Below are 21,236 nucleotides of genomic sequence, written 5' to 3'. Positions count from 1 at the left end.
GCGCTCGGGGGGTGGGCCTGAGCGGGGCTGGCAAACAAATCAAAGCGAATTAGTTGCATTAGTGGCAGCTATCAGCAGCAGCAGCAGCAGCAGCCGAGCCGACTGGGGCAGGAGGATGCCCGGCTGCCGTCGATGCCAATGTGTTGTCCCAGTCCCATTTCCACTGCCGATTCCCAGTTCTAGTCCCCAGTCCCCGGGGTGCCAACTTGGGCTTGGCGTGCCAGTGCCAGCGCCTCCAATAATGCACATGCGAGTGTAGTCCATGGAAAACAGGGTGCTGAATGGAGGCATAAAATCATTTATCGATTGCCTTGATCTTGCGATCCAAAAGAATTTGAAAAGATCACCTCTGGCTAGTGATGGCACACAGTACGCTCTCTCTCGACTCTCTCTGTCTCTCTCTCTGTGTGTCTGTGTGTGTGTACACACTGATCCAGTGTTCACCCGTTGTGCGCTAGATAATCGCACAGTATGTATTGAGGCCCCCACCTCCCCTATCACTGCCCCTTCCACTGATTATGTGCCATTAAAACTGGCTGCCAATTGGCAAAAGGTTTTGTTCTCTCTCCTTGGGGCTCGGCTTATGCTCTATTTTTAGCAGTTTTTTGTGCTCCTGCCCTGTGCTGCATTTTCTGCACTTTGGCGCGGTTCAAAGTTCAATGCATTTGTCTTGCGACACGCAGACACGCGCAGCAGACCACCTGACAGGCGGCCCATGCCACACACCATACACCACACACCACACACACTTGCAACACGCGCTCTCAGATATTGTCGAAAAGAATTCTAAACGCAACTTTCTCGTACGTGTGCCAGCATTGCTTTGATGGTTTGAGGCTTTTGGGCTTTGAGGTTTGGGGTTCGGGAGCGTGTGTTCGTTCCCCCTGTCAGGCGGCCGTCAACAAACCAGGAGAAATGAAATATGCGCGAGTGGTTCGCAACCGTATGAACTTTGAACTTAATGCAGACTTTTCCCACCTCATGCATGCATGCATGCCGGAGAGGGAGAACGAGACCCAGAAGGAGGCGTGTTCGTTGCGTGTTTTAAACTTTTGGGTAGCCTCGGAAAAGTAAATTTGCATACGGTGGGTTTTTCGGTGGCTGGTCGCTGGTTCGAGGATGGAGAGCTTTCAATTTTTGTTGCTTGCCAAATGCCAAAAGTGCGTCGTCCATGAATGGCGATGACGGTGTAAAGGTGTGGTAAGAGAAAAGCCAGACCTCTCGCTTCCATCAATGAGGATGGGACGATGCAAAAGCCCCGCTTCATCCATTCGTTTGCCTGTAGTGGTTGAAATGTAAGGGGAATTCCGTAGCATAGACCCCATCATCTGGGGTCCCCTCATCTCTGACAGAGTCCCTCGGCCTTTTTATATTCATTGACGGGCTACGTCAGTTGGTGGGCTGCACCTCTCCTGCCCTGCCCTGCCTGCCCTGCCACTTTTTTGCTCCATTTGTTTGATCAATATAGACCCAGATATACCCACAACAAAACAAACACCAACAATAGGGCCCAAAGAGAACCGCAACACAGAACCAAGAGCTGAGAGACTCGAAGAAGTCGCTGCATCGCGCGCGGCAATCAAATTAATTGCAACTCCATTGTCCATTAAGCCTCTAAAGACCTCCCTTCGTTTTCGTATCCATTTTTCAGTTGATAACTGCCGATTTTTTTGAACTGACAATAAAAGAAACCTAAGCGCAAAAAGGAGCAATAAGAGCCAACAGCGAAACAATCAGGAGAACACACAAAACTTAATACAAAATACAAATACAAATAAAAATGGGACGCAAAATAACCGTGGCAGTGTCCACACTGAATCAATGGGCCTTGGACTTTGAGGGCAATTTGGCAAGGATACTGCAATCCATATTGGAGGCCAAGGATATGGGCGCTAGCTATCGCACTGGACCCGAGCTGGAGGTTAGGTAAGTTCCCTTCAAGAAATGTAATTTCCTCGCCATTCGGAAGCCAGCAATTAGAGCGCCACTATATCGTCTGACTGCCACAGGGACCGAATGGGAGCGACCGAGGAGTGCTGTTCCATGACGCGCGAGATGTGTGAAGACTATTTTTAGCGCTCCGGTTTTTTCGCCAAGCAAAGCTTCATCTCAAGAACATATGTATGCTTTTATTGTTTTCCCCCCAAAACTACAGCGGCTACAGCTGCGAGGATCACTTTCGAGAGCCGGACACGTATCTGCACTCATGGGAGGTGCTGCTGGAGATCATGATGTCACCCATTTGGTAAGTAGAAGCAACGTAGTAGAAGGATTACTGATCCCCAAGTTCTGATCCTGCTAATTTTCACAGCGAAAACATGCTGGTGGATGTGGGTATGCCGGTGATGCATCGCAATGTGGCCTACAACTGTCGCGTGGCCTTCTTCAATCGCCAGCTGCTGCTGATCCGGCCCAAAATGGCCATGTGCGACGATGGCAACTATCGGGAGTCACGATGGTTCACGGCCTGGACCAAGTCGATGCAGACGGAGGAGTTCCTGCTGCCGCGCATGATATCGCAGCATACGGGTCAGCAGACGGTGCCGTTCGGCGATGCAGTGATCGCCACGCGTGACACCTGCCTTGGCTATGAGATCTGCGAGGAGCTGTGGAACGTACGGAGCAAGCACATCGAAATGTCGCTGGCCGGCGTGGAGGTGATTGTCAATGGATCCGGGAGCTACATGGAGCTGCGCAAGGCCCACATCACCTCGGATCTTATACGGAATGCCAGCTTCAAGGCGGGTGGGGCCTATCTGTTCAGCAACCTGCGTGGATGCGACGGCCAGAGGGTGTACTTTAATGGCTGTTCGGCGATTGCCCTGAATGGAGAGCTCCTCGCCAGGGGCCAGCAGTTCGCCCTGCAGGACGTGGAGGTTACCCTGGCCACGATTGACCTGGAGGAGATACGGGCGTATCGAGTGAGCCTGCGCTCGCGTTGCACAGCAGCTGCCAGTGCGGCCAACTATCCACGGATCCACTGCGACTTTGAGATGTCCACGCACAGTGACATCTTCAAGACATCAACGCCGCCGCTGCACTGGCCCAGCCACACGCCCGAGGAGGAGATCGCCTTGGGTCCGGCCTGCTGGCTCTGGGACTATCTGCGTCGCTCCGGACAGGGCGGGTTCTTTCTGCCCCTCAGCGGAGGCATCGACTCGAGCAGCTCGGCCACCATTGTGCACTCCATGTGCCGCCAGATCGTTCAGGCCGTGCAGCTGGGCGATGCCCAGGTGTTGCATGACATCCGGAAGATCCTAGCCGACACGGAGTATACGCCCGACAATGCGGCCACGCTGTGCAACCGCCTGCTGGTCACCTGCTACATGGGCAGCGTCAATAGCAGCAAGGAGACTCGACGACGGGCCGCGCAGCTGGCGAACCAGCTCGGTAGCTATCACATCGAGATCAGCATCGACCTGGCGGTGAATGCCCTGCTGGGCATCTTCAATGCCGTCACCGGACTGACGCCTCGCTTCCGAACCCAGGGCGGCTGTGCCCGCCAGAATTTGGCCCTGCAGAACATCCAATCACGCCTGCGCATGGTCCTGGCGTACATTTTCGCCCAGCTTATGCTGTGGGTGAGGAATCGACCGGGTGGACTGCTTGTCCTGGGCTCGGCGAATGTGGATGAATCGCTGCGGGGATATCTGACAAAGTATGACTGCTCTTCGGCGGACATTAATCCCATTGGCGGGATATCCAAGACGGATCTGCGGCGATTTCTGATCTACGCCAAAGAGAAGTATAACGTCTTTATCTCTGTTCTCTGTTTGATTGGGGTCTCTAATGGTGATCTCCCGTTTTCGATAGGTACAATCTGCCCGTTCTGGAGTCTATTATCGAGGCACCACCCACCGCTGAGCTGGAGCCGCTGCAGGAGAACGGGGAACTGCAGCAGACCGATGAGCAAGACATGGGCATGACCTATGATGAGCTGAGCGAGTATGGGCGCCTGCGCAAGCAGTCCTTCTGTGGGCCATACAGCATGTTCTGCCGTCTGGTGGCCACATGGAAGGGCGACCTTAGTCCCAAGGAGGTGGCCGACAAGGTGAAGCATTTCTTTCGCTGCTATGCCATCAATCGGCACAAGATGACGGTGCTGACGCCATCGGTGCACGCCGAGAGCTACAGTCCCGACGATAATCGCTTCGATCATCGGCCGTTCCTTTATCGGCCCAACTGGAGCTGGCAGTTCAAGGCCATTGACGATGAGGTGGACAAGCTGCAGCCCATCTATACGCCATCATCGATGCGACCCAGCAGCGAGGATCTGCTGCTGTCCACGCAGCGTTCCTCGCGCCTCGATGACTCGAAGCACTCGTCGCCGCTCTCGTCGGCCTCGGGCTCTGCCTCCCTGGATGTGGGCATTTCGACGGCGGCCGTGCCCCTGGCAGCTGCTGCCGCTGCCGCCGCTGCTGCACCCGGCCTGGCCAAAAAGCCCAGCGGCTACTCCAAGGTGCACGTGAATGTCCTAGGAAAGATCAAGGACCGCACTGGAATACCTGTCTAGGCATAAGAATCGATAAAACGCACTGTTGGAATTCTTGTTTGTTTTTTTTTTATACATATACATATATATACACAAGGATTATATGTAGGACTAGCCATAGCCTCCGCCTATTCCGAAATTTAAATCTTGTTCAGATCTTTATAGAAAAAATCGTACTCTAAAGCCTTTGTAGCATCATTTTTCCAGTTGGCCTTATCTTAAACAAAAAATGACTTATTCCTAATTATATATACATACATACATATATGCCCAATGCTAAGAAAACTAGTCAACGCCAAAACAAACAAAAAAAACTTGCCCTCAGACCCACTTTTTCTGATAGATGTTTTATTGCGGTTTTTTTTTATCAAAATTTTCAAATTAAAAGCTCAGCAAAGTAAGAATAAATTAGGATATTTTTGTTGTGTTTTTTATTGGCTCTCGGCACTAGTATTGGTCGTCGTTTAAGGTATTTTTTTTTTTATAAATATCTATGGATAAACGGCTAAGCTGCATTCGTTCTTAAAAACCTCCCAAAAGTGGAATGAAAAACGCAAAACAATTTCTTTTTAATTACTCAAAATAAAATCCTAACTTGTTAATAAACGTTAGAGACCGAAGTCTATCAGAAAATGTCGGTTTAATGCCAGAAAAAAACACCAAGACGGATTTTGTTGACTAGTTTTGAAACGGAGCAAAATTTGTACAATCTTTTGTCATCGACTATTAGCCCATCTGTAGTCCTCACCCCGTGACCCCCGTTTCATGTGTGATTTTTGATAGCAGTTTTTTATTTAAGCACTTTTTTGGGGCTTTAAAACAAATCAAATTTTAAGTTGCTCGCTTGTGTACAGTGCGTTTCAGAGCCATAAGTGCTAAGAATTTGTAGGAATTGATGTAGGTTAATTTTAATATTGAAAAAAATACAGAATCGAAGCATAACTTATTCGCAAAATGCACTCTAAATGAAGAATCCTTCAATATCTTAGTCTATATCTAGTTGAAAGCAATAACTGAACCTTTTGGAGGCCTAATCATAATTGTTTACACGATCTTTTCGATTGTATTTACTGCCCTTTTGGATAACTAACCTAAACTGTGAGCTATTCGATAGAATAGTATATAAGCCAGTGGATTGGATAACCCAGTATATACGGGTACTAGTAGACCCCCATCCAAAGCCTCAGTCTCTGAAACGCACTTCCAGAAATTGCTATCTGTCATAGAGCGCGCACATTCTACATACAATATTAAACCAGTTTAGAGTCAATTACATTCTAGGAATCACTCGTAGCTCGTGCAAGTTTTGTTTTGTTTCTAATCTGCGGCAAGCACCTGACATCTGTCTTATCAGCTTATCAGACACCCCCTCGACCGTAAACGGCGCTCGGATTATAACCGAGAAGAAAAAGACAGAAAAATACGGCTATTGTAAGAGAGGAGCCCCGCATGTGTTTGCAATATAATGATACGAGTATCGTAGCTGGCAACAGAGAAAGACCAGCTGCTGCCTTTGATTGGACAATGTCTCCCCTATGAGATCCAAAATTTATTTAGTTTTTTAGATAATTATATATGCTATACAAACATATATGTATTCTATTATATAGAAACTGATACTTATACACACCTAGAGACTTTGTGCACGTGGCATCGCCAATTCGAACACTGTTATGGAACACTCGCATCAATTTATTCACTGATTGTACATTTATCAAGGAAATATATACACCAGACATTTTTGTAGTTTGAGATTGCCCCACGCGTGTTGTGTTCTAGGACTGCTGCTGCTCCAGTTCCTCCTCAACCTTGCATAATGGCGTGCCGTCATTGTCCGCTTGGGGCAGGAAAGCCGTATAAGAAATTATTGTGTTGATCAGTTGATCCAGGCCAGAGTCAACCCGAATTCGCCATCGATGCAAGGCTCCCAAGGCAAGATCAAAGCGGTTGCTTCAGACGCTCGAGGACTATGTGTGCTGCCTCCTGGTCCATCATGAAGTTGAATTCCGCTCTTGGCTCTTGGCGACGTTTTCCTTGCCCAGGATGTGGCCGCCCACGCAGCAGAAAGTGCACTTTTACCGGGTGTCGCCAAGGCCATTCAGGTCATAGAAGAGGGACTTGGGCGTTCAGTGTGCCATCCTCCACACTGGTGTTGCTCCGGACACAGGTGACGGCTGCCATCATCATTTGAATCATTGTCAGCAATTGTATCCACTTCCTCCGGAGGAGAGACCATCGCGATCCCACTTTACTGTATCTGAATAGGTATACAAGAAACAAATTCATTAATGCACTGAATAAACGCCCAATCGAATACAATTTCAGGCTTTATGCAGACAAACTAAGTCACGAAAGTCGCATATTTTGTGCCCCATCAGCAGTGCGTAGTGCGACAAAGCAAACAGAGCACACACACCACACAGACAATGTGTACATGGAGGCAACAATGCCTGAACTAATACCGATTGTTGATCTTACAAATGCAATAGGTACTCTTCCCCCACAGCCTGAAATATTCATTATCTTGCACCTAAATTCCCTGCGCATAAATATAATAGCGGGATATTGTTAGCTTAGTAACAAAAATACACAAATAGAGCATTAGAGATGCTATCTCTGCATAAAGGATGTCTCCTTATGAGATACAAAATGTATTTACATTTTTAGGGACTTTTAATTATTCAATATATAATATACGTATATAGAAACTTATATAGAATACTTACAGTGGCGAGTGGATACATGTTCATCACTTTTCAGCTTAAACGCCTGTAAAATCTTAAAAAATGCATCAATCCTTGTGATTTTTATACCCGATACTCAAAATGAGTATTGGGGTATATTAGATTTGTGGTAAAGGTGGATGTGTGTAACGTCCAGAAGGAATCGTTTCCGACCCCATAAAGTATATATATTCTTGATCAGCATCAATAGCCGAGTCGATTGAGCCATGTCTGTCTGTCCGTCTGTCCGTCCGTCCGTCTGTCCGTCTGTCCGTCCCCTTCAGCGCCTAATGCTCAAAGACTATAAGAGCTAGAGCAACGATGTTTTGGATCCAGACTTCTGTGATATGTCACTGCTCCAAAAATATTTCAAAACTTTGCCCCGCCCACTTCCGCCCCCACAAAGGGCGAAAATCTGTGGCATCCACAATTTTGACGATACGAGAAAACTAAAAACGCAGAATCGTAGAAGATGACTATATCTTCTAGAGTGCAAAATCTGAACCAGATCGTATAATTATTACAGCCAGAATCACGAAAACAATTTCACTCTTTCTTGCTCTGTCTCACTCTAACACACAGGTTTCATGGTCGGTTTTGCCAATTGCAAAATATGAGTTCAAGGATCTCAGAACCTATAAAAGCCAGAGCAACCAAATTTGGTATCCACACTCCTGTGATATCGGACCTTGACCGTTTCCTGTCCAAATTTCGCCACACCCCCTTCCGCCCCCGCAAAGGACGAAAATCTGAGGCAACCACAAATCTCAGAGACTATTAAGGCTAGAGTAACCAAATTTGGTACACACACTCCTTTAAGATGTCACTATAAAACGTATATCTCAGAATTTCGCCCCACCTCCATCCGCCCCCACAAAGGACGAAAATCTGTTGCATCCACAATATTGCAGATTTGAGAAAACTAAAAACGCAGAATCATAGATAATGACCATATCTATCAGGTTGCTGAATCTGGATCAGATCAGATCATTTTCATAGCCAAAAGGAACAAATCAATTTGCACTGGCTACGCAGCGCCCGACGTCACGCTCAGACTGATTTTCTGTCTCTCTCGCACGCACTCTTTGTCGTGTCGTTAAATATTAGCGGCGTCTGCCGGAGGAGAGCCATACTGACTTAGTATCGGGTATAACCGTAGAGTTGCGGTGTCCGCAGCAACTCACAACGTTCCCCCTCGTTTTTACATAGATTCTTTACTTTAGTGAGAATGAAAAAAAAAAAACAATAATTACAGTTCAAAGATATCCTTTTCCTTAAGAGATTGTAATTTATTCAAAAAAAGTGCATGTATCCACTCTTGCAAGTTTAAAATTTATTTACTTTAATAATTTTTTTAAAATATTGGTTCCAAAGGGACTGAGTTTTTATCACATTCCGAATAAGTTTCGGCATACTCCCGACTAAATTTAGTAGGTGCAAAGGGGTCATCCAATCCCTTTGGTTCAGACTCGTACTTTTCCAATTTTTTTTTTTAAGCAGAGCCCAACGATTTGCAATGGTATTTAGATCTGGGCCACTGGATTAAGTGAAAACTCGAACTATTGGGACGATTTTTCACGAATTTAGCCGTGTGCATCAGATATCAATTCCACCAAGGTGTAGACCTACAGGCTTCCTCTTCCATGCTTTTTTGTTTCCTTGACCTGATGCTTTTTCAGCTTTCCCCTTCAATTTATTTACTGATGCAAACATACACACATAGATTCAAAACAAGGATTCAAATCTTTTTGGTAGTTAATTATTTCACGAGTTTTGTCTTTGGACGGGGATTCCCTTTCTAGGATTGCTGCTGCTCATCCCTACACAATTTTTCCATATCAATGTCCGCTTGGGGCAGGAAACCCGTATAGGAAATGATTGTGCGGAAGGGCTCTGCATTGAGACGCCGGATCACGCGAACATTCTTCGTCTTGCCATGGATGGCATCTACAAATCTGCCCCTCAGATGATCTAGCACCATTTGACCCCGGGTATGGACGCCGCACAGCTCCACGGTGGCATAGTACTCGCGCTCATCGGCGATCATCTGCTGAGGGAAGAGATAGGCGGCCGTGAGCAGGGCATCGCAGCTGACCCACTTCTCGAAGCCTCGCGGCACTAGCATGGCTCTCTCCACGCGGGTGAGGAGCTCAACAAACGGATGCTTGACCGCGCCCAGGACATTGAGTCGCCAGCCCAGAGTCAACCCGTATTCGCCATCGATGCAGGGCTCCCATGGCAAGATCAAAGCGGGTTGCTTCAGACGCTCGAGGACTATGTGCGCTGCCTCTTGGTCCATCATGAAGTTGAACTCCGCGCTCTTGGTGACGTTTCCCTTGCCCAGGATGTTGCCGCCCATGATATAGACGCCGCCCAGCTTGTCCAGAAACTTATCGCCATATAAATTAATGCAGCAGGCGAAGTTTGTGAGTGGGCCACACAGCAGAAAGTCCACTTTTCCCGGGTGCTGGCAGGCCAGGCGATACATGGCATTCACCGCATGCTCCTCCGACCGTAGATCGTCAGCATTCACGGTTGGATAGTCGCCCACATCGCTGAAGCCATCCAGGCCATGGAAGTGGGATTTAATTACCCAAGTGCGTGGCACAATCGGATCGGCGCACCCCTCAAAGACGGGCACCTATTCGATCGACAAAAAGAATGGAAAGTTGGAGACGAATGTCTTTATATGGATGGAAGTACTCACATCCAGCCTTTCCAATGTGGAGAGCACTCGGAAGGCGTTCAATGTGCCATTCTCTACACTGGTGTTGCCCTGGACACAGGTGACGGCTGCCACCTTGAAGCTCTTCCTCCCAGCGATGCGGAGGCCCTCTGCGCGCAGAAGCATTGCCAGGCCCCAGGCATCGTCCGTGCCGATGTCGCAGTCGTAGACCACAAAGCTATCGTAGTCAGACGCGCAGGTGTCGGCCATGGTTATTCTTATGTCTGCAGTGAGCTCATCCTCTCTTTCCTCTTCGTTTTTGTTTTTTCCTTCTGTTTTGCTATCGCAATAACAGCTGACGGACCTATCGCCGTCTATTCGATAGGCCTTACACAAAAACTTCTTTCTTATCTGGGTCTTTGGTGTGGGGGAAAATTAAATATTAATCTAAATTGTGCTCAACAAGCAGTTTAATTTATGACTTACGTATAAGGTGTTGTTTGTACGTGCAATAAAGAGAATGAGGGCGGCATGTGGAAACCAAAGTTTCCATGGGAGGAGAAAAGAACTTGTTGCAACGTAAAGATACCCTGGTTTTCATTCATCCGTAACCGAGTACTCGTTACGGATCATTGTGTTAATTCTTTGTAGATTTGTGGATGATGGCGAAGAAGTGGTTCAAATATAAATGGTATTTAAGTAGTTTAAGGACTGTCCTCCAATGGGACAGCTTTTAAATATGGAATTCAATGAAAAATACAAATTAAAAGATATTTGTATATGGAATCGAACTGTAATGGGGAGATTCTTTATTTTCATTTCTCTAGTAACTAGAGTCTAGTTGCTCAACTGCTTCCATCCTCCTGTTACGTATAGCTACAAACAGGGTATATTTTTTAGCTGTAAATTAAATAAGAGAGTAGCATGCTCGTGTGGGTTACATATACATATATACATATAGCAGTATGAATGCATGTACATACATAGTTATCCCGTCTGGGGTTCTACTTTGATTGCTTTAAAGTGTCGAAAGTTGCCTCGTCGGACGACTTTCATTATCGCGACGACCTGCCGCAACTCAATTGCAGCTTTGCGGCGACTATGTGGACTGGCATTAACACCCCAAGTTCCACGGAAATAAATAACAAATTCAATTTTGATTTTCTTTATTGCACTACGATAGTAGTACGTCGTATTCGTACAGACATACACACAAAAACACAAAGAAGTTCCTTTGTTGGGTTTCAGATCGGGGCGATGATTTAATTGGTTTTTGCTGGAAATCTGTTAGTATTAGCTGTAAGCTGTATCTATTCTTAGAATATTAAGATAAAGATTATGTGTATATAGGGGAACAAAAGCCACAAAAACTCCTCCCAGCTGCAACCCAATGATCAACCTCTACTAACAAAGTTTTCCCGCACATTCGGGCGGTGTATACGAAGGAAGGGTATCAAAGGGGCGAGCCAAAGGGTGAGGAAAGTGCACGCATCAGTCGTAGTCCTCTCCCGCTCTGCTCTTTGTCTGTCTGGCTCGGCTCGTGCAATCGCAGCTGATTTACTAAATATGGAGTATAGAACACAACGAACGTCTACTGCATACCTATGTATGTTCGGGAGCGTGGCCATGCTCATGGGTGTTGTTGGTGCGGGTACGGGTAAACACACATCTGTGCATGTTATAGAGCGAGTGCGGGGAAGGGTGCTTGATTTTGCATCTACATACACATAAGAATAGGGGAATGGGCGTTATGAAATTCCGTGCAGCCCGGCCGTACCCATATCACGATGGTTGAATGGAATCAGTGCCGATACACGAATACGACAAACGACAAGTGACAACCGACAACCGACAACGACGACGAAGACGACGACGACGACGGTACGAAGGCAGCCCCCGCACAAAGAGCATACAATGACGCAGATTAGCTGTTAGCTGCAGGCGTCGTGTAGGCCGGTGTCCAATCCACAGAGCGATTCCCGGTTTCCATTTCCCGTTTCCCCATTTGAGCGAGCACTCACAGCTCGCCTTCGATGGCAGACGGACGCACAGCAGCACAACAGGAAGAGGGAGGGGAGCCGGCGGCGGCGCCAGACCGGAGATACGCAATACTCGACTGCGATGGCGGCAGCGACGATGCCTGGGCCCTGTTGCTGTTGCTGCACGCAGAGCGTAGCCAGCTGGTGAAGCTCCTGGCGGTGACTACCACCGGGTGCGGCAACACCACCCGCGAGCATGCGGCGCGCAACATGCGACGCATCCTCAACGCCAGCGACAGACAAGATGTGAGTACACGAGTACGAGTACAGGGAAAAGAGAGCATGTGCATATGGTGTTTGGTGTGATTCCAGGTGCCCATCTATCTGGGGGCCGTGGAGCCGCTGATAAGCTGCAGCGAAGATGACAAAAAGTATTTTCATGGATGCGACGGCTTCGGCGACTGTCTGGCGGCGTGTGACAGCGAGGAGTCGCTAGAGAGCATCGTGCAGGCGGAGCATGCGGTGACCGCCATTTACAAGCTATGCCGCCAGCGACCCAAACAGATCACTGTGTTCGCGGTGGGGCCTTTGACCAATCTGTCCCTCGGCTTCACCATGTACGGTGAAGAGTTCGGCCAGCAGTTGAGGGACCTCTACATCATGGGCGGCAACTATCAGGGCGTGGGCAACTCCTCGCGTTCGGCGGAGTTTAACTTCCATTCCGATCCGGAGGCCGCACATGCCGTGCTGCTCAAGACACACTGTCCGATCACCATTCTGCCCTGGGAGGCTTGTCTTCCAGAGCGTTTCAACATACACATTGTGAGTAGAAGAGTCCGAGAACAGAGCTCCCTCCGGATAGAAGGTACATAATTCATTTTGTTTCTGTTTGCCGCGTAGAATTGGCGCCTGGAGCAGTTCGCGGTCAGAGCGGCGGCCGTCCAGCATTCGGCCATCACACTGCTGAACCGCGTGGAGAGCGCCCAGTGGCTGCCCATGATGGAACAGTATGGGATCGACACGTGGAATCCCTGCGATGCTATTGTGGTGGCAGTTTGGCTCTTCGGGGACCGGCTCGTGCGGAAGCAAAGTACGTGGCATGCCACAGTGGACCTGCGTGGCACGCATACACGCGGCCAGATGGTGCTCGATCATCTGCGGGAGCGGGAGAAGTATCCTGAGAACGTGCGGATCATCGAGCTGGTCGACGCCGAGTTCTTCAAACGGATTGTCGAGTGGGTGGCGGGGCTGGATGGTGGGGAATTTCTGTTCAATAAATAATAATACGAGTAGTACATAAAATATATTCCTAAAGTGCACCAATATCGTTGCCTAGATTCTTCGTTAATTAGGCTCGTTTGTTAGCCTCGTTCGTTAATCTCGTGTGTTAGGCTCGTGTTATTGAGTATGCTATGTTTTGTTTACCGAGAGTTTGATATGTACAACGTATCGTGGCCGAACAGGGGCAGTGCAGTGATCAAACTGCATAGCCAGGGCCCTTCTATGCTAAGTCACTTGCTTAGCTCGGCGAAGAAGTACTCCAGGCCGTGCGCGTTGTCCCACTTTCCATCGATGAGTGCCTTCTCTTGGACCGACCTCAGGGCGCGGATGCAGTCGACCATCAGGGAACCAAAGTCGTTGCTGAGGAGACTCACAATTTTGGCGTAGCTAGCTGTGGCCGGGCTGGGGGGCCGGTTCACATAGCCTATGAGAATGCGTAGCAGCTGCTCCTTGCGGTCGGGCAGGCAGTCGGTGATCAGTAGTTTCAGTCGACGGATGTGGACAAAGTCGGCGACGAAATCGACGCCGTCTAGTTTAGCCATCAACTCGGCAATCAGTTCAATACGGTCGTCGGGGGTGAGATCCTCACCGCGCCGAGCTTGCCACTTCCTCTTGCGACGATGACCGTTCATTCTGATAGAACATTGGGATTCTCACTGATTCTGATTTTCAGACAATAAATACATACGTATGTGCACTAATTGAAGAAAGGAATTCGAATTACAGTGCAATTTGTTCACTTTTCACTTCTTCTTGGATTGGTCTTCGGCAGAATCCACGCGTTGCTTTCTTCAGGGAGGATGCGAACAATCCAGAACGAAATTACTACTGAAAATACAGCGAACTTAGGCGTTTTATTGTAACTTTTTTCTAGTTTCTCAATTTTTACACAGAACACTCACTGAACTGACTATTAACTGCCTGATTTGTTGACAATATGTGAACAAATGTTCCTATGGCCTATTCCGATTGACAAAGCCGGCGAAAGCCCGCATTGGCAGCACTGGCTTTGTAAAGGTAGCACCTTTGCGGCTTCCTAGCTTCATGTTTTAGCACCAGGAGTTTCGTTACTTCTGTCGCTTTCTGCGTAGTTCGAGTCGGACACATGTTCTTCAGGGGGAAAAAAAGATCGCTGATGATGAAGAGTGGGTAAGTTGAGTGGTTACTATTTGAATGAATACAATTTTATGGGTGGCTTGTTAATTTCAAAATAAAGGCGTTTATTCGATTCGATCGGACTATCGCTCAAAAGTACCGATATTGTCTTCGCAGCTCCCTGTACATCGATAAGTAGAATCAAAAGTCGCGGATATATTTGATCTAACATCCTGAGCCAACAGAAAATTATAGTCGATTCAGCCCAAATTCAGAAGTAGTTCAGTAGTTCCATTGATGTTATATTCATATTAATATCCTTATCAATATATTCGCCGTATATCGTATCCACAAGTCCACTGGAAAATGTAGAAAAAAATATCCAATAATAAGAAGCATACCATTACGAAGTCTAGAGAATTAAGCTCAGACTCTTTTGCCGAGAGTAACCATCCGCAGCGTCCTTTTCAGGCATTTCAAACACAAATGAAAATAAGTTTTATATACGATAAAACGATAACTACTAGTTTCTCAGCTGATTTCTAGCTCGATACACAAATTCGAAAATGCATAAAAAGAACGACTGGACAGAGTCGCTCTTGGCTCCATACGCCGTAATAGCGACTATTCCCTACCACCCAACACCACCAGCAAAAGCTTGATCGGCTTGATCACCATCAGAAGCTTTATCAGCAGCCAGTGATGCCAGGTCCCCAGGCCTTACCTATTATTGCGGTAATTCACTTCCAATAAATAAGAAATACAAAAATTCAACTTTACGCGTATATTATTTTCATCATTTTTAGTACATATGTACATATATAGGACCGGAAGCCGGAGTTCGACGCGTAAGGGACAGCAAAGCCGAAAAGCCGCCACGATGATGTGAAATCGTCAACAGCACCCATGGCAGTCATGGCGTTTATTATGGCAGGCGTAAGCAGATCATCGGTAGCTGAGCGTTCTTATTCCGAGCGACTGAACGGACATGGGATGCCTTGGTTCTCAACGCTGGCACCTTTTGATGGACAGTCACTACAGGCATATGTTAGCCACGGGGGGTGTTCCGACTAGATGATACTGTACAACCCGTGGAGGAGTTGTCGCTGCAGAGGATAACAGCATCTATTCGTGTGCCGCACAAATTACTGCTAAAAGAAATATCTGTTTTGTTTTAACAATACAATGTATCAATGAGCTCAGCTCATATGAGTGAGCGCACGCACCAAATAAAGTATGAGCAAAAGGGAAAATGAACGTTAAAAGTCCTTTTTTTGAATTTTTGAATTTGTGTAAAATCAGCTGAGAAAAACGTTTTATCGATTTCAGTTTTCATTGCATGGTGATATCATTTATACGGTCACACTGATATGTTTGCCAGCTCTTTGCGGGAACGAAAAAATGAGTCGTAATTTGAATAGGCTGTAAAAGAGGGTACGGACAACAGGCAAAAATAGACAAGGCAAATTGGAAGGTTCGAACGAAGCTCACCTCGCGTGAGAGCACAATATATTAGTCGAAAGGGGTGGGTTTTACTTTACATGCGTTGCATTTTCTGGGCCATTTTGCCAGTGGTCCATACCCTTTCTTTCCTCCCATTTGTAGCAAATGTGTATTAACCGTGTAGAGTTGCCATGAAACATGTAGCATGTAGTAAATTGGGCAAAATGTAAAAATTTTAGAAACTTGAAGCTCGTCGTGGTGAAAAATAAATAAAAAATATAATATATTAAATGCGTTCGCGTGTGTGAAGCAGAAATAGCAAAAGGAGACACAGCAGCACCAGCGAATACACAGCGGTATCCGACTATCGCCGGCGACGCTTCCAGCGACGCAATGTAGAAAATTGTCTCAAGAATTGTCACACACTAACACGAAAGGGCCAGAATCGGGGAGTCGCATGCAATTTGTTTTGTTATTAATTTTCCAAATAATATCGGGCTTTGTGCTGCTTTTAATTGTGATACACTACATCTATTATATAATCAATGCGATTGCCGGCGATTCGCATAGACAGCAGCAGCAGCATCCACAGGAAGAACGGCCAAACAGAGGCGACACTTGCTGCAGTTTGTGCTGCCTAAGTGCCACCTGCCGCCACCCGCCCAGAACCAACACCACAACAACAACGGAATTGGATTTTGGTTTTCACATTACAAATTTGGCGAAAACCAAATCCACAGATATGCAAACAAACGATGACGCAAAGTTTATTAAAAAGTGCGTATGTAGTACTAGTACTGTGTGTGGGTGTAGAAGTGGAAGTGGAAGTGGAAGAACAAACGAATGAGAAGCAGCAACAAAAAACAACTCGCGCGTCATATGCCAGAAGTGAGGGCCCCCCGCAAAACCCACTCACCTTGCTGCTGGCGGTTTGCTCTGTATTGATTTTCCACTTGCCACAACCTTTTGTTACTATGCGTGTGCGTATTGTGTGTATGTGTGTGTGCAATAACAACTTGCCACAGAAAACAAAAGAAATGAAACATTCAGAAATCAAGTCCAGAACAAAGGAATAGTTATTACCTGATTACGCATCGAACCGCATAATTTATGATTGATCCAACAATCCAATGCTGCTGTATGCTGGTACCCTCTACCTTCTCCCCAATCACTCTCTCTCTTTCTATCTCTCTTTTTCTCTTTGTCACTCTGTGTCTGTCTCTTTTGATTGCATTCCATTTTTATGTTCTTTCCCATTTTAGGCGATGGAAAGGCGGCTCCATTGAGCCGCATCCCACGGACAAGGCTCTGATTGTCAACTATCAGCTGGAGGCAACGGTATTTGGGGAGCCCAACAATCCAATGATTGAGGAGAAGAAGGTACGAGAGGAGGGGTACTCCGGTTGACATTGAGCTGCTGCTGCTGCTGCTGCGGCTACGGCTGCGGCAGCTGGCCAATCGATATCGTGAAACGGGGTCGATGACGGGTCGGTCGGCGGTGCGAGGTCTTTGCCCTCGTTTACCCCTCTAGCCGTTTCGCTTGTGTGTTCAATTAGTTAATTATTTATTTTAACGCTGTTTTTTTGTGTGTCTTTCTTTTTGGTAGCACTGCCAGAAAATCATCAGGCTTCGCTCGCTGAATACCAAAACCGATCCGGCTGCCTTGGCCCGCGAGGTGGTGGACAAATGCGATCTAATACACAAATCGCAGCTAAACGATGTCGAACAGATCATATTCTATCTTAAGAATCGGAAGGACAATGCAAGCAATGGTGGGTCTCATTTTGTGCTATTATAAGTATACGGAATCATACAAATCAATATGTACATGCATATTTTTGCCATTCCACAGACATACCCGACAACAATACACACAGCCGCCGGTCGGCTGCCTTGCATAACTCGCATACACGCTCTTCGGCCCGTTCCCATAGCAGTGTGGCCGCCATGTCCAGCAGTGGCACGGGCACTGTCACTGGCACTGGCACTGGCACTGGCAGCGGTGGCGGTGGCTCATCCATCACAAATGGCAGTGGCAATGCTTTGGCCGCTTCTACCCCCACAGCGGATGTGTCCATCAACAATATTGACGAGTATGTGGAGCTGCTGTACGAGGAGCTGGGCGAACGCATACGCGGCTCGGCCATGATCCTGCAAATGGCACGAAATCCCGATAACCTAGAGGAGCTGGAAAAGAATGGTAGAATTGAGAACAATCTTCTGCAGATTTCTGATTCTGATTCTCATTATTATTTTGTGTTTGTCCCCTTTTGCAGAAGCCTGCCTAAGTGCTTTGTCGCGTGTACTACGCGAGGACTGGCGTAAGAGTCTCGATCTGTCGACGAACATCATCTATATCTTCTTCTGTTTCTCCACCTACACCAAGTTCCATCCACTTATAGTGCAGTACAAGGTAAGGGGAACGGCACCGATACTCGAAGAAACTCCCATTTGAAACCAATGCCCCTTTTCTCCCTTGAAGATTGGCTCTCTGTGCATGGATGTGATCGACTATGAGCTGAGACGCTATGAGACGATGAGGAATGAGCTGGATGTGCGCAAGCAGCCGAATGGCTCCTCCACACCGCATTCGGCAAAGGCCAGCAAGGAGAAACTGAATCGGAGCACAGATGATTTCTTGGACATCATGAACGAGGAGAAGCCCAAGGAGGTTGGTTATTCGCCCTGCATACCCCCATCTCCGGTCTCTAATGATTTGTGTGTGACTGCTTTCAGATGGAGCCACCGCGTCGACGCATTCCCGAACTGAAGCAGCGTCCCAAGTCGGGCAACTGGAGTAGCTTTCATGGCTCCATGTCCTCGTCCCTAATCAAGAGTCAAATCCTGAACAGCAGCTACCACGAGGCGCTGTGTGCAGGCGCCGGCGGGGGAGGAGACCCACCCAGCACTGTGCCAGCCGAATTGAAGGCCCAGAGCAACGAGTCGCTGGATCGTAACGATCCAAAGGTGAAAAAGGAGGAGATCGATCGCCTGAACAAACAGCTAAAGATCTTTGCCAAGAAGCAGGAGCAGCTGCTGCGTGTCGCCTTTTATCTGCTGCTGAATATGGCCGAGAATGTGAAGCTGGAGGAGAAGATGCGACGCAAGCATATTGTCAAGATGCTGGTTAAGGCGCTGGATCGCCAGAATATCGATCTGCTGATGCTTGTGAGCACGTTCCTCAAAAAGCTGTCGATTGTCGGCGACAACAAGGATGAGATGTGCTCGCTGAATATTGTGGCGAAGCTGCCGCGCCTGTTCCAGAGCACGCATACGGACCTGGTACAGGTCACCCTCAAGCTGGTCTTCAATCTCTCTTTCGATGGGGGTCTCAGGCGCAAGATGATTTCCGCCGGCTATCTGCCCATGCTGGTTATGTTCATCAACGATGAGAAGCATCATGGCATTGCCGTCAAGATCCTCTATCACATGAGCCTCGACGACAAGGTGAAGGGCATGTTCACGCAGACGGAATGCGTCCAAATGGCCACCGATGCGATCATTCTCAATCTGAATGTGAAGGTCGATCTCGATCTGATTGCCCTCTGTATCAATCTGTCGCTGAATCGCCGCAATGCGCAGATCATGGTCGATGGCCAGCGTCTGCACAGCCTCATGGATCGTGCGTTCAAGTATCAGGATGCCTTGCTAATGAAACTGCTGCGCAATCTGTCGCAGCACGAGTCCCTGCAGCTACAGTTCATTGACTATGTGGCCGATCTCGCTCGCATCCTAACCATCTGCGACGATGAGGCGTTTATTGTCGAGTGTCTTGGCATATTAGGGAATCTATCACTCACCGATCTTGACTATTCGCAAATACTGCAGAACTTCCAGCTCATACCATGGATCAGGCAGCTGCTAGTTCCCTCCTCGCGTCTCGATGATTTGGTGCTCGATACGATCGTGTATCTGGGCACCTGTGCCTGCGACGAATTGTGCGCTCTGCTCTTCTGTCGGGCCAAGGTGGTCATCTCACTGATCGAGCTACTGAAGGCCAAGCAGGAGGATGACGAGATTGTCCTGCAGATTATCTATGTATTCCAGCAGATCTTAAGACACGAGAGCACGCGCGAATACATGATCAAGGAGACCGAATCGCCCGCTTATCTAATCGATCTCATGCACGACAAGAACGAGGAGATACGCAAGGTGTGCGATTACTGTTTGGATATCATTGCCATCAGCGACACCGAATGGGCCAAGCGGATAAAGGTGGGTTCGGTTCAGATCGAGGCGGGGTCCTGCTAGGGAATCCCCATTTCTCATCCCTCATACCTTGTTTTTCTTACAGCTGGAGAAATTCCGCAATCATAATTCGCAATGGCTGTGCATGGTGGAGTCGCAACAAGATCAGGATAACGAGCAGGACTATGCCGATCAGGAGGATGAGTGCGACAATGATTTGGATACGTATTTGCGCTCCGAATACTTGGACAATTGCGATCTCTACAATAATGACTTGAATGGCGACAATGAGAGCAATAACAGCAACAGCAATAACAGCAACAACAATCCGGCCAGTCCGGCCATGTCCACCTACAGCAGGCCACTCAGCACGTAAGCCCTGAGCTCCACAAGAAACTCAGCTCGGAAAAGATATTAAATTTAAATTTTGGCAATTTCTTTAAAAAACCAGCTATCGTCGCAGCCAGGATCTCGATGAGCTGTACAATATGACCTCCAGCTCCAAGTCCCAGGGCTCAAGCGACAACAATTTCATGTTTAAATCAAACAAATCCCTGGACACTGACGGCCTGCATGAGGAGCTGCTAATGGCATAGATCCCAGACTGGGGCCCCCAATCGAACAAATTTATAAATGCAATTCAATTCAATTTCAAGAAGCTTTCGCTTAGACCCCGTGTAAATGTTTAGTCACCGAACCGCGCCCCCAGGAGCTGAGCCGAGCATCAAACTATGCTTGCTGCAGATTGCTGCCTGGCGCAGCTTTGGGGAACCTATTTATATTGAAGATATATATTTATATTATATATTTTCCACGCTTGTTGGTCGTTTGTCGTTGGACGTTAAATAATTTTAGCGGCAAACGGCGCCACACACAGGACAGCCAGAAAGACACGAACAAACAAGTACTCGTATTAATTACATCATACTATTATTAATTGTTTATTTGTTATTTATTTATACTTAATTTATTGATGCCTTGTATTATTACACTGATGATCCTCAATCCTCGTTTACCCTACGTCAATCCCTAAACCAATAATTGTGCAATAATCTCTGCCACCCGCACTCAAAAGTATTATGTGCAACTTTCTTTTAGTTGAATTTTTAATTTAGTCATTTTTATGTTGCATACGAAAACTTTACAAACGAAAGTCAAATTGTAATATTAAACCAAGAAAAACCACAACTAAAAAAATATATAAAACTCTACTGTAAATGTTTGCAAATGTGTGTGAATTTATTGCTATTATTATTTATGATTACAATTTCAAATTGATTTTCCATCGAATGGAACAGACGATCTGCAAAGAGCACTTTGTCATATCATTCAGTTATCAGATCAGATCAACCCAATACCATTGACCGATT

The 21,236-nt window shown here is 47.2% G+C and overlaps 5 protein-coding genes and 1 long non-coding RNA gene across 8 annotated transcripts in view; 3 read left to right on the top strand and 3 right to left on the bottom strand.

Annotated features, from left to right (window-relative positions):
- LOC6598511 (probable glutamine-dependent NAD(+) synthetase) overlaps nucleotides 1-5,465 on the top strand; it is a 31,364-nt gene extending 25,899 nt beyond the window's left edge. The window contains exons 3-6 of the mRNA XM_002023514.2: nucleotides 1,652-1,926; nucleotides 2,156-2,245; nucleotides 2,312-3,745; nucleotides 3,814-5,465. Coding sequence (XP_002023550.1) covers nucleotides 1,781-1,926; nucleotides 2,156-2,245; nucleotides 2,312-3,745; nucleotides 3,814-4,513 — 2,370 coding nt within the window. The 5' untranslated portion in view covers nucleotides 1,652-1,780 and the 3' untranslated portion in view covers nucleotides 4,514-5,465. The remainder of the gene's footprint in view (nucleotides 1-1,651; nucleotides 1,927-2,155; nucleotides 2,246-2,311; nucleotides 3,746-3,813) is intronic.
- Nucleotides 5,466-6,163: 698 nt separating this feature from the next.
- LOC113566585 lies at nucleotides 6,164-11,512 on the bottom strand. The gene is made up of 2 exons (XR_003409143.1): nucleotides 11,483-11,512; nucleotides 6,164-6,749 (listed from the first exon to the last, which is right to left on the bottom strand). It is a non-coding gene; the product is annotated as an uncharacterized LOC113566585 (long non-coding RNA).
- Nucleotides 8,527-10,263, bottom strand: LOC6598510 (inosine-uridine preferring nucleoside hydrolase). The gene is made up of 2 exons (XM_002023513.2): nucleotides 9,923-10,263; nucleotides 8,527-9,856 (listed from the first exon to the last, which is right to left on the bottom strand). The coding sequence occupies exons 1-2, from the start codon at nucleotides 10,148-10,150 to the stop codon at nucleotides 9,014-9,016; spliced, it is 1,071 nt and encodes a 356-aa protein (XP_002023549.1). The 5' UTR covers nucleotides 10,151-10,263; the 3' UTR covers nucleotides 8,527-9,013.
- Nucleotides 11,513-11,540: 28 nt separating the features above from the next.
- Nucleotides 11,541-13,173, top strand: LOC6598601 (uncharacterized protein C1683.06c). Its single transcript, XM_002023512.2, has 3 exons — nucleotides 11,541-12,165; nucleotides 12,232-12,681; nucleotides 12,760-13,173. Exons 1-3 carry the CDS (start codon nucleotides 11,914-11,916, stop codon nucleotides 13,138-13,140), a joined length of 1,083 nt encoding a protein of 360 aa, XP_002023548.2. The 5' UTR covers nucleotides 11,541-11,913; the 3' UTR covers nucleotides 13,141-13,173.
- Nucleotides 13,157-14,253, bottom strand: LOC6598600. The gene is made up of 3 exons (XM_002023511.2): nucleotides 14,043-14,253; nucleotides 13,829-13,968; nucleotides 13,157-13,773 (listed from the first exon to the last, which is right to left on the bottom strand). Exon 3 carries the CDS (start codon nucleotides 13,770-13,772, stop codon nucleotides 13,371-13,373), a length of 402 nt encoding a protein of 133 aa, XP_002023547.1. The 5' UTR covers nucleotide 13,773; nucleotides 13,829-13,968; nucleotides 14,043-14,253; the 3' UTR covers nucleotides 13,157-13,370.
- Nucleotides 14,254-16,135: 1,882 nt separating this feature from the next.
- On the top strand, nucleotides 16,136-21,084 carry LOC6598455 (kinesin-associated protein 3). Of its 3 annotated transcripts, none has more exons than XM_026992854.1 (9): nucleotides 16,136-16,455; nucleotides 16,941-17,058; nucleotides 17,285-17,450; nucleotides 17,531-17,878; nucleotides 17,958-18,091; nucleotides 18,161-18,349; nucleotides 18,415-19,893; nucleotides 19,973-20,238; nucleotides 20,318-21,084. In XM_026992854.1, exons 1-9 carry the CDS (start codon nucleotides 16,136-16,138, stop codon nucleotides 20,460-20,462), a joined length of 3,165 nt encoding a protein of 1,054 aa, XP_026848655.1. In that variant the 3' UTR covers nucleotides 20,463-21,084. The 3 variants fall into 3 exon arrangements, with proteins under 3 accessions (XP_026848655.1, XP_026848654.1, XP_026848653.1); XM_026992853.1 differs by having other exon boundaries at nucleotides 17,955-18,091; nucleotides 20,330-21,084; XM_026992852.1 differs by having other exon boundaries at nucleotides 17,955-18,091.
- Nucleotides 21,085-21,236: the final 152 nt, after the last annotated feature.

This window comes from Drosophila persimilis, unplaced genomic scaffold (assembly GCF_003286085.1).
Source record: "Drosophila persimilis strain 14011-0111.01,24,50 unplaced genomic scaffold, DperRS2 tig00000793-arrow-arrow-pilon, whole genome shotgun sequence".
Classification (NCBI taxonomy): domain Eukaryota; kingdom Metazoa; phylum Arthropoda; class Insecta; order Diptera; family Drosophilidae; genus Drosophila; species Drosophila persimilis.
Note: the sequence above shows the minus strand (reverse complement) of the source record. Positions and strands in the feature narration are given on the sequence as shown.

Bases quoted from the DNA above. Each gene is read 5' to 3' on its own strand.
- LOC6598510 (XM_002023513.2), bottom strand. From the start codon at position 10,150: ATGGCCGACACCTGCGCGTCTGACTACGATAGCTTTGTGGTCTACGAC. The intron at 9,857-9,922 runs GTGAGTACTTCC...TCGATCGAATAG, and splicing joins CCACATTGGAAAGGCTGGAT to GTGCCCGTCTTTGAGGGGTG.
- LOC6598601 (XM_002023512.2), top strand. From the start codon at position 11,914: ATGGCAGACGGACGCACAGCAGCACAACAGGAAGAGGGAGGGGAGCCG. The intron at 12,166-12,231 runs GTGAGTACACGA...GTGTGATTCCAG, and splicing joins ACGCCAGCGACAGACAAGAT to GTGCCCATCTATCTGGGGGC. The intron at 12,682-12,759 runs GTGAGTAGAAGA...TTTGCCGCGTAG, and splicing joins AGCGTTTCAACATACACATT to AATTGGCGCCTGGAGCAGTT.
- LOC6598600 (XM_002023511.2), bottom strand. From the start codon at position 13,772: ATGAACGGTCATCGTCGCAAGAGGAAGTGGCAAGCTCGGCGCGGTGAG.
- LOC6598455 (XM_026992852.1), top strand. From the start codon at position 16,136: ATGCAATTTGTTTTGTTATTAATTTTCCAAATAATATCGGGCTTTGTG. The intron at 17,879-17,954 runs GTAGAATTGAGA...CCCCTTTTGCAG, and splicing joins AGAGGAGCTGGAAAAGAATG to AAGCCTGCCTAAGTGCTTTG. The intron at 18,350-18,414 runs GTTGGTTATTCG...GACTGCTTTCAG, and splicing joins ACGAGGAGAAGCCCAAGGAG to ATGGAGCCACCGCGTCGACG.